Source organism: Balaenoptera physalus, assembly GCF_965194825.1.
Source record: "Balaenoptera physalus genome assembly, chromosome: 17".
In the NCBI taxonomy this organism is placed as follows: Eukaryota; Metazoa; Chordata; class Mammalia; order Artiodactyla; family Balaenopteridae; genus Balaenoptera; species Balaenoptera physalus.
Genome location: NC_138895.1, coordinates 48,207,381 through 48,219,412, shown reverse-complemented (window position 1 = coordinate 48,219,412; position 12,032 = coordinate 48,207,381). Strand labels below are relative to the sequence as shown.

At 36.5% G+C, this 12,032-nt stretch overlaps 1 protein-coding gene across 3 annotated transcripts in view; it reads left to right on the top strand.

Annotated features, from left to right (window-relative positions):
• STK3 (serine/threonine kinase 3) overlaps positions 1-12,032 on the top strand; it is a 310,598-nt gene that overhangs the window by 55,187 nt on the left and 243,379 nt on the right. For all 3 annotated transcript variants that reach the window (XM_082432738.1, XM_082432736.1, XM_082432737.1), the window contains exon 4: positions 9,370-9,484. In XM_082432738.1, the coding sequence (XP_082288864.1) occupies positions 9,370-9,484 (115 nt within the window). The remainder of the gene's footprint in view (positions 1-9,369; positions 9,485-12,032) is intronic.

Genomic DNA, 12,032 nt, shown 5'->3' with positions numbered 1-12,032 from the left:
GCCTTGTACATAGTGCTTCTCAAATATTTGTTGAATGAAATGGTAAAACAAATATTGATAAAAAAATGGATCCTGTCTTCTAGATTTCACTTTTATATTCATACTGAACTTATGAAATAGTGAAGGATCAATAAACAAAATTGGTTGGTTAAAAGATCCTAAAAGTGCTAAAAGATAAGGTAAGTGAAAAACTGGGAAATGGCAGGAACAAGCATTACATGTTTAGCTACTACTTACTTGTGTTAATGCAGATGTGTTAATGAGAACTGGCATAAAAATGATTTGGAAGAAAACAGTACAAATTGAAAAATTCCCACATAAAACAGTGGAATTTTGGTTAGAGAAAATGAAATTTGTATTTCTGAAATTGATATATTTTCTTAAGTCTATGCAGCTATTTGGGCATTTGGCAAATTGTCTTGCTTTCTACACTCTAAAAAGAGACGAGAGGGTGTTTTAATTTTTTTTGTTCATTTTAGTGAGTACTGAACGTGTTCAATACTGCATTTTGGCGTAAATATTTTAGGGAACCCATCTGCATTGTTTATTGTTGAATCTTCTGTGTCTAGTCCAGTGCTTGGCACAGAGTAGGCATTCAGTAAGTATTTGTTGAATGTTTAAATCATAGAATGTTGGTGCTAGACTAGACCTCTGTAGGTGTACTTTATTTTTTTTTAATTTTTTAATTTATTTTTTATTTTTTGGCCGCACCCCGCGGCATGTGGAATCTTCCCTGACCAGGGATCGAACCTGTGTCCCCTGCAGTGGAAGCATGGACTGTTAACCACTGGACCACCTGGGAAGTCCCAACTGTAGGTGTACTTTAGTTAGAGTTTTTCAAATGTACTCTGCTCTAAGGAGGTGCATCTAGGGGTATTTTCCACAAACAGTGAAGAATTGAGCAGAGTGAGAAACTTAGCCCTTGCTTTTATCTTTTTTTCTATGTTGGAGCTCATTCTAAAATTTTATTTGAGAAAAGACTTCTGGTGCTAAAGCATAATTAAGAACTATCTTATGGGTACAGAAAATGAGACCTAGAGATTTTACATGAATTGTCCTAGGTCATAGCTAGTCAATGACTAGGATACTGTGAGGACCCACATTTGCTGACTCCAGGGCCAGTGCTGAAGAAAGCGATGTCTATACAATGATTCCAACAGTTCAAAGTAAAGTACTCATTCTCAAGGCAGTGCTAGAGATGGAGGCAAGAGCTGGTCAGCAATACTTTTGAATACTATGTGCCAGGTCATGTGGATATAAGGGAACCACAACTGACACAGCTTCTACATTCCTAGTACTGACACTCTAGAGAAAGAATTTCTCATATCCAAACCAAGAGAAATGTGTTGTTAATACATGCATCAGGGCACACAATTATTCACCTAATTTATTTTATTTATATATATATATAGTATAAATTCAATATATATATTATGTAAAAAAATTTATTTGACTAATATACTGAGTACCTACTCCTGACAGTATCCCTTACGTGCTGCGCATAAGAGATATAACAATGAATGAGCCAGACTTTGGAAGGACTTTCAGTCAGATGCACAAGACAGATGAATGGACAGGCTGTTTCAGTATCGTGTGATAAGAGCTCTGATGGGGTAAATATGGGGAACTGTATGGGTTGGAAGATGTTTGTAACGCCTCACCATTGGGGATTCAGGGAAAGCTTCCTCAGGGAGATCATACCCAAGCTGAGTTCTAAAGGATGACTTAGATTTACTAGGCAAAGAGGAGAGGCGGTCCATGTGGTAGGAATAGCACATTTCTAGCTTGCTTGCTCAGAGACTTCTTTCTACCAGAGCAGCTCCCGTCCCATGTGTTCTGTTTGCTGATGTTTCTGGTTGAGATTCCATTTGAACACTGTTTCTGATGAAAAAAATAAATAAAATTGAAACTCACCATACTGAAGGATTTGTGATTAACTGTGGCAGTTTTTATCAGTTCATCTATATGTATTCGTTTTTGGGTGGGCCAAGAAATAAATTGTTGTGATTTAGATTTATATTGGAAACAATTCAGTTTTCATAGGAGAATATTCATGTTGCCTTTGTGAAAACACTGTATTACCCCTATTAAGTTTAGAACACTATTAAGATGGTAGAAGGAAGTTAATGAAATGTATGTAATGAAAAATAGCCATTTCTTTAGTATTTTAGTTATCACATGCTTATAATGGCAACATTAGAAAATACACCTTAGAAAATATTTGCAAAAGACTTATCTGATAAAGGAGTGTTATCCAAAATATACAAAGAATTTGAAAAACTCAACAAGAATACAAATAACCCAATTAAAAAATGGGCCAAAAACCTTAACAGACACCTCACGAGAGAAGATATACAGATGGCAAATAAGCATATGAAAAGATGCTTCACATCATATGCCATCAGAGAAATGCAAGTTAAAACAATGAGATACCACTACACACCTATTAGAATGCCCAAAATCTGGAACACTGACAACACCAAATGCTGGTGAGGATGTGGAGCAACAGGAACTTCCATTCATTGCTGGTGGGAATGCATAATAATACTGCCAGTGTAGAAGTCAGTTTTTGACAGTTTTCTTCCAAAACTAAACATACTTTTAACCATATGATCGAGCAGTCTGGCTCCTTGATATTTACCCAAAGGAGTTAAAAACTTATGTCCACACAAATACCTGCACATGGATGTTTATATCAGCTTTATTCATAATTACCAAAACCTTAGAACCAGCCAAGATGTCCTTCAGTAGGTGGATGCATAAACTGTCGTACATCCAGACAATGGAATATTATTCAGCACTAAAAAGAAATGAGCTATCAAGCTATGAAAATACATAGAGGAAACTTAAACGGATATTACTAGTGAAAGAGGACGATCTGGAAAGGCTGCATATACTGTATGATTTCAACCATATGACATCCTGGAAAAGGCAAAACTATAGAGACAATAAAAAGATCAGTGGTTGCCTGGGGTTAGGAGGGTGGGGGGGATGAATAGGTAGAGCAGTGAAATTACTCTGTATGATACTATAATGGTGTATACAGTTGAAACCCAAAGAATGTACAATACCAAGAGGGGAATTCTAATGTAAAGTATGGATTGGGTGACGGTGTTGTGTCAGTGTAGATCCATCACTTGTAACAAACATCCCAGTCTGGTGGGGGGATGTGGACAATGGGCAGGCTGTGCACGTGTGGGCGCAGGGGGCATATGAGAAAGCTCTGTACCTTTCACTCAGTTTTGCTATGAACCCAAACCTGTCATAAAAAATCAAAGTCTATTAAAAGATACCTTTAGCAATACACTATTTTCTTCAATTAAGATGAAATTCAAGTTAACATAAAAATGTTAATTAACTTTTAGACAGGAAAAATTAACATTTGAATCTCTATAAGAAGCTTAAACAATGATTCAGTCCAAATAACTTGTACCACAGTAGTGTCTATATAAGGTGCAAATACATAAGGAAGTTTGTAGTGCTTTTTCTATTTTTTTCCCTCTGGTTTCTCTGTTTTTTTCCTCACTTCTCTTTTTATACTACTATTTTGAGTTGTGATACTAGAAGAAGACCGTTAGAATAAGGGTTTAGGGGGGATATGAAATGGAGACAGAGGAATGGCAAGGGTATGATACATTAGGCATGAGATGAGAGGAAGCCAAAAAAGAAAAAAAAGAAAAAAGAGAGGAAGTAGTTTTATTGGGTTGAAGGTGTTAAATAGGGGAAAGGGAATGAATGGGACAGGAGAATGAAAGGTAGGGGAATGGCACGGGGGAAGGGAGTAGACTGTGCCTCATGAGTTTTGCCCCAGTTATCGAGGCATCGTGTTTCACCTTTGCTTCCTGGTGTATGCTGTAATTTGACTTGCATCTTCCATGTCCCTCCACCCACTGGAATTTTCAGAGTCGTATTTAACTATTTAACTGTGCCAAGAATACATAGAATTGCTGGATTCTCGTATGTCCTGTAAGTCCATATGGTGGCTTAGTCAAGATTCCTAGGCCTTATGGCTGAACTAAAACTTTGTGTTGCTTAAAATTATAAGTAACACTGAGCTAGTGTTTTGAAGCAAGCTCTCCCTGCTTCCTCTCCAGCCTTTAATAATCAATGTGTGGTTAAAAAAATAGATGTTAGTGTATCTAAATAATTGTACGGTTAGCTAACTTGCCCGCTAGTATGAACACTATCACCTTTGGCCCCTGACAATCCTGCACTGGATAATCCTCCTTAAAGGCTATTTGATTGTATTATTTTCTTGCATAAACTCCTTCACGGGTTCCCCATTGTCTGGACTGCCTTTTCTTCTTTGTCGCTAAAGTCTACGAACTTTTCTCCCTAGCATCTGCCACTAGGCTATGTATGTTGTTCAGTGAATGTTTCTTGATTACTTTTATATGATACAGGAATGAATTATGAATGAACGACGTCTGTGTCAGTGGAAACAGACTGGCTTAGAAGTCCCAGGTCTTGAACTCTCTGCTTATTTGTTTCTGTGTTTGTAATTTTTCAAAGTGTTGGCTTTAAATTGTAATCTTTAATTTGCCAGTCTTAATTTTATATTCAGTGTGCAGTTGAAGGGAGACACAGTGGATAAAACACAGTAGAAAACTTGCCTACTGTCTTCTAACTTGTCAGTCTATATCATAATCAAATTGTGTTGAGTGTACCTTGAAAATATCTCTTGAATTTGTTTTCTACTCCAAGCCACGATCTGCTTTTTAAAATGTAGGTTTTATTATTATTCAGGTATAATGAGACCAGCATATCAGGAGACAGATTGTTATACTTCCAGATCTGAGAAGGGTGTGGGTGAGAGAGGGGGAGCCATACAGGGAAGCACCAGGGTCAGTTAGGAGGCAGAGGGAGTGGGGGAAATGTGGGCAAGAGCCTTTATTGTGGTTTCTGTGGGAAGGAATGGGTGAAATTGAGTAAACAGGTTTAGGATTGGCTAGATTGAATAACTTCTTTGTGATCTGGGGCTGTCCCTGTTTGTCTGGTATACGGCCCTGGGGTGATTAGGGCTGGGAAATGGTGGCCCTGGAGGTAGTTGAGAGCATGACACTCCCGATTGGCTTGTTTGCATGTGAAGGGTACGCTCACAGATGCTATCTCTAGGAATTAGCTAACCCTGAGAGAGGAACAGTGGAGACTTTGTCAGTAGGTCCAAGATGTCAAAGCAGCACAAATATAGAAAATAAAAAGATACACTTAATACAATCTCTTGCATGCACAGACCAACAGAACCTTCTAACTGGTCTACCCGTGTCCATATTTGCTTTCCTGCAATCCAGCTTTGAAGCAGTAGCCAGAGGAATCTTAAAAGTATAAATTAGATCATGTCATTCCTCTGCTTAAAATTCTTCTCTTGAATATCTGTTGAAGCCCAATATCCTTACCTTGTTTTTTAGGCCCTTCGTTATCAGCTCCTGCCTCCATCTGCAACTACATTGTTGCGTTCTACTAATTTTTCACTCACTTTATTCTAGGCATACTGATCCCTTGAAAATGATTTGCTCTTTCTCTCCTCAGGGCCTTTGTACAGACAGTTCTTGGTACCTGAATGCTCTTTATAACTGGTTAACTTCTAGCCGACCTTTGACTCTAGCTTAAATGTTATTCCTTTGGGGAGGCCTGAATTAGGTCCCTTCTGTTAATTTTTCTGTGACTGTTAATTTGTTTACTTATTCATTCCTGTTGTTTGTGCATACAAGGAGGGAGGTACTGAGGATAAAATGGAGAGCAAGGCAGATTGGCACCTATCCTCATGGAGCTTCTTTTCTTCTAGGGGAGGCAGAGAAAAGTCAATGACAAAGCAATTATAAGATGTTATAAGTGCTTTAAAGTATTGATGCAGAAGATACCAGAGGATGACCAGTAGCAGGCCATTATTACGTATAAACTTTGGGGTTTAAGCATTTCTTTCTTTTCCAAATGTAATTTGTAATCCACAGCCACCAATGGTGGGGGGATATTTTGTTGTTAAAGCTCACCCATGTCTACTTTCAAGTTTTTTCATATACGCCAGTGCTTCCCAAGTCAGGGGCTACCATGGAATATGTGTGCTATTCCATTCTTCCATATGAACTAGGAACAGTTTTATTTGCAGAAATGATGAATGCAAAATAAAGTCTCAGCCAGTTTATCTCATAGCACTCCTCCTTCTTTTCTTACCACAGTTAGTAATTATATTTACTTGTGGATTTACTTCTCTAATACCTGTGTATCTCTTGCTGGTATGTGCTAGAGGAGAGTCAGAATTGTGTCTGTCTGGTTTGTCTGGTCTAATGCTTGGCTTGAGTAGAGGGTCAGTGAATGAATGTTGAGTGATTGATAGAAACTGTATTCGGGTGTGTGTCCTTAACATGGCTGTTTAGGTCTGTCTGCTTAAATATTTTTCTAGGTTAAAATTATTGAGGCCATTTTTTTTTTAATATTTATTTATTGATTGATTGATTGCTATGTTGGGTCTTCGTTTCTGTGCTAGGGCTTTCTCTAGTTGCGGCAAGCGGGGGCCACTCTTCATCGCGGTGCGCGGGTCTCTCGTGGCCTCTCTTGTTGCAGAGCACAGGCTCCAGACGCGCAGGCTCAGTAGTTGTGGCTCATGGGCCTAGTTGCTCTGCGGCATGTGGGATCTTCCCAGACCAGGGCTCGAACCCGTGTCCCCTGCATTGGCAGGCAGATTCTCAACCACTGCGCCACCAGGGAAGCCCGAGGCCATTTTTAATGATATAGAATTGTTGGTCTTTGATCCGTTTACTTGATTGTGTATTAGAATGGGCCACAAAATATTTTTTGAAGAGAATTTTACCTTTCCCCAAAGGTGTTGCCTTGACTCACCCACTAAAGAGAGCTAGAGCTGCCCTTTTATGTAGCTGCCCAGATCAGAATCTCTAATTTTCATAGGAGCTGTCAGTCCTACCCTTAGAATTGCTGATTACTTAGTGTAGATTGCAAGATAAAATACATGTTTTCTTTGTGCTTTTCAGTGAACATAACCTTCAACTCATTGCTAATTTAACACCTTTGAAAATTTTGAATAAGAAAATTAATATTTAAAGAAGTTTTCTGAAGGATATGTCATCTATCTTCTGGAGTGAATCTTAGCTGTGGGTGTATATCAAAGTCACCTATAAAGGTTTTAAAACATCTGCTGAGTTAGAAACTCCAAGGTGTGGGGTCTGGGCCACAGGTGATTCTGATGCACAGCCAGGTGTAAGAGCAGTACTTCCTATAAAGGTTTCTACACAGGCACTCATAACCCAAAGAAGTGTATGTAAAGAAAGCTTTTTTATGTTTCCCGTAAGTTGAAGTTTTGGCTCTATAGATTAGATTCATTTGTAAACAAACACTTTTAAATGGTTTAGTGAATATTTATGAACTCTTAATAATACTTTCCATTCCCAACACCTAGCAAAGTTGAGTGTTGTCTGCAAATTTAAGGTGTGAGATGGGGAGTAACGAGAGATGTGGGTAGAGAGGTAGACTTTGAAAGGTCATGTATGTGATATGAAGCAGTTCTGTCTTTTTTTCCTTTGGTAATGGAGAGCCATTGGAGCTTTTTTTTCTTTTTTTTAATCAAGAGAGCAATATGATTAGCCTACTTTACTTTTGTTTTAAAGGAAAGTTACTTGTCAGCTATATGGAGCATAGATTAGAATGGGGGAGAAAACTATGACAAGGAGACCGAAGCAAGTCTGTGCAAGAGGAGCAGTAGGGATAAAACAGGATTGAAATCTAGCCCTGTAGCTACCTGTTTTAGTTTAAGCCCTTAAGCTCTAACCAATCTGCTCTACCCTTGGCTTCAAGACTTAGTTAAGATTGCAAAGGCTTTACTGAGAAGTCTTTCCCCAACCGTCTTTTCTTAATCTCTTCTTTTGGTAGTCTCTTTATGTGGTCTTTTATAGTACTTTCCATTTTTCATTGTTCTTTTTTGCTTTTTTGATTCCTATGTCTTATTTATCTTATACTGATGCCACTTTTCATGATAGCTACTTCTAGATAGAAATATCTATTGAACAAGTTGTTCCCTAAACATGCCATTCTTGGTTTTTCCCTTGCCTTTGCTCATGGTCTTTTTCTTTTCCAAATCTTCTTATCTCTCTTCTACACCCATATCTTGAAGTTTTAACCTTTTTTCCATAATTCAAATTCCACCAATTCTGCGAAGTTCTCTAGGTTGACTCTGCCATGGTCACTTCTACCTATGAGCTCTTGTAGTATTTAAGCTGTGTACTACTTTATGCTTCCTTGTATTTTTCATCTTTTTATGTATTCTGTGAATGTGGATATTCTGTTTTGAGTTGAGCAAGATATTTTACACATCACTGTATATAGCATACCCTGAATAAATATCAATTGTTACGGTCATTTGCCCCATTCTAAGTTTTCCTAAAAACAACTCGGCTATCAACATAGTTTATTCTGCTCTGAAACACATGAAACCTCAGCTCAGAAATATTTTAAATTGTCAATAATTATAACTATCTGAATTTAAAGCAAAAAAATTTATAATTATTTTTCTCCAGGATTTTAAAGGCCAAAATACAAGAGAATTTAAAAAAAAATTGTTTTGGCCTCATTGAAATATAAAGTTTTGAAATGTAAAGTTGAGTGTTAATATTTGACTGAATGCAAAATCCTTTAGAAGATTTATATATATATATATTTTTTATAAGTTTATTTATTTATTTATTTTTGGCTGCGTTGGGTCTTCGTTGATGCGCGCAGGCTTTTCTCTAGTTGTAGCGAGCGGGGGCTGCTCTTCGTTGCAGTGCACGGGCTTCTCATTGCGGTGGCTTCTCTTGTTGCAGAGCACAGGCTCTAGGCGTGTGGGCTTCAGTAGTTGTGGTACGTGGGCTCAGTTGTTGTGGCTTGCAGGCTGTAGAGCGCAGGCTCAGTAGTTGTGGCGCATGTGTTTAGTTGCTCTGCGGCATGTGGGATCTTCCCAGACCAGGGCTCGAACCAATGTCCCCTGCATTGGCAGGGGGATTCTTAACCACTGCGCCTCCAGGGAAGTCCCTAGAAGATTTATATTTAAAATGCTTTAGTTAAAGGAAAATATTTTCATTTGTTCCTTATGTTAAAGAGTATGTCCTTTGCCAAAACAAAGCTTTATTTTCTTGGGAATCACTCAAAACATTTGGACCTCCTCTGGTTTGTAATCCTGTTAAAATTTCATCCATGAATTAAAGCCTAATTATACACAGTTGGTGAACCCTACATAGATACAATTCCATGTACAATAATAGTTTACTCATTAAGTTTACTTATTGGAACATTATGAAATGTTGAAAATATTTTGAATTGGGATTAAGAAATAATTTTATTTGGGAATTAACTGAGTTTAATTGTCTATATATTTTTCTTTAGCCCATATGTTGTAAAGTACTATGGCAGTTACTTTAAGAACACAGACCTCTGGATTGTTATGGAGTACTGTGGAGCTGGCTCTGTCTCGGACATAATTAGATTACGAAACAAGACAGTAAGTATTTTTAAATTGTTTTGCTAATCTCATTTGTAAAGATTCATAGTTTAGAATCTGACTAGGTAGTGTTTTGTTACAAGAAAAATATTAGTGTGAGAAAAGAAAAGGTTTTGAAGTGTAAAGGGATCTAGTATGAGGTGTGAGAATCAGTCAAAGTCACAAATTTGCCATTTGTCATATGGCAAATACAGGAGTCATATGATGGTTTAATTTATTTATTAGGATAATTTTTGGTTGGTCACCAAGAAACTACCATGGCACTCCTCTTCTTCATTTGGAATCAGTGTGCATGTTCTTTATTAACATGAGTTCAGTAAGTTATGGCTAGAATTTTATTTAAAGTTCATAATATTCATGGTATTTCTTTATCTTGTTTTTTGCATTATAACCTATGATTGGTAAACAGTTGAAGTTTTATGTTTCTGAATCTTAAAAATAACTGAAAAACAATTTTTGTCTTATTTTCCCAAATATTGTCAGGGTGTTTGAAAGTAATAGAGCTAGATTATAAATTTTTTTTTTCCTGGTAAATTCAGCTTTGTGAAATTTGTTTTTTAATAATAACTTTTTATGGCTATGTTTTAACCCGCAGTAAAAGAGCTGTTTATAAAATTGTTTAGGCTAGCAATGCACCTAGTTTCCTTTCATAATTTATGAGGACAAAGTGACCTTTTTAAAATCTGTGAATGACTAAGAATAATAAATCAGAGAAATAATTTGTAATTCCATGAGACAGTATCCCAATTACTATATGTCTTTATTACATGTAGTCAGACATGTTTCAGTAAAATACATTCAGAAAAATACTTAACTACTTGAGTCAATTCGTGGTTAACCAGAATCATTTTAAAGTTTGATTGGGGAAGCACGTTATAAGTTTATCCTACTAATTTTTTTTTTTTTCTGTTAGAGAAAATAAAGTAAATAGGATTTCTTTTAAAGGAAGTGAGATAGAACTTAAAATAATCCCTGTTTTGACAAAATAGATTAAGTGATTTGTGACATTCCAATTATATACTTTAGAATTTGTATGGTGCTTAACTAATATTTATGTAAATCAGATGACTCCTGAGTGGCAGAACAATGCTTTAATTGAAGATAATTATACTCCAGTTAGAGAAGTGTTTTAAAACCGTTCCAGGGCTGAACTCAGTGTATTTGGTATTTAAAATTACCAAGTAGGAATATGAAGTAAAACTGAGTGAAATGGAAAATCTGTTTTCTTTATTTAAATGCTAATGTTACCATTTTGAGTACAGAGGAAGAATATGATCCAAGTACTTTATTTCTTGTTGCTAATAAGTACAAACCGTGAAGGTATACTGCAGTTCTAAAAGCTAGATATGGATGGGATCATTATCCTCAGGGATCTCCTTCACCAGTTATCAAAGGAAAGATTTTATCCCATTTGCATTCTTTTTTAGAAGACAGAATCCACCTAACATGTTTGGGGATCATACATTTGGAATAGTCTAATTGTTATTCTCACAGACGGTTTCCCTTGGGCTTGGGGAGGCATGGAAGGGTCTGATTCCCAGATACAAGAAGAACCCAGAGCTGCACGAGATGGCTCAGGAGTTGTGGGTATATTATCTCTGGGTGTTGCCTTGATAACAGCTCCTGTTAAATCTCAAGAATATTCTATGCTACTTATGCTACTTTTCCTTCATTTATGTATTATTTAAAAAGAGTACCATTGTTATGAAGGTTGGCAGTATACGGGGATGTGTATCATCCTCTTTTTTTTTTAAAAACACCTGGAGATTGTAAATATTTGATCATTTTATAGGAATGTTCAATGGAGTGATAATCTTGATTGTTTGAATTTCAGAGGCGTGGCTGTTACTGATTGGCTAGCTTTCAAAGATGTGACCAGTGAAACAGTTGTCCTTATCTATTAACACTCACTCCAGTAGTTAATTGTTTTCATGGTCACGAACAATCAATCTTTTTCTAAGAGTATGGGAACTTTTTTTTTTTGGCTTTATATGCTCTTTTGTTTTTTGTTACATGCTTTGTTGTTTCTTTTAATTCTATATACATTTTAAACAGCACAAGGCATTCTTATTATTATTTTATATTGTCAGTGTTTATATTTATACTTTTTATTGCTCTTTACTCTTTTCTGCATTTCTCAGTTGCCTGAACAGTGTTCTTTAGTGTTTCCTTATATAAGGGTATGATGGTGTTAAGACCTCTCTCTTTTTTTTTTTTTTGTATGAAAATGTTATCTCACTTCATTTTTGAACAATTCATTTGCTGGATAAAGAATTCTAAGTTGGCAATTTCTTTTAGATTTTTGATTTGTTTTAAGAGGAATGACTCTTGGAAAACCACCTAAGTAACACACTTTTTGTAGAATTATTCTTGTCTTTGAAAGAAATCTCATGGATGAACTATTCTGGATTTTCAGTTCGATTGCTATCTGTTTTTTGATCAGGTGTTTCTTTGAAAATTAAAGGCACAGGGAAGAAAATCTGACTAAGATTTGTATTTTGGTGTTTTGGTATATGCTTTTGCCTCAACTGCTCCCCCACCTTTGAGT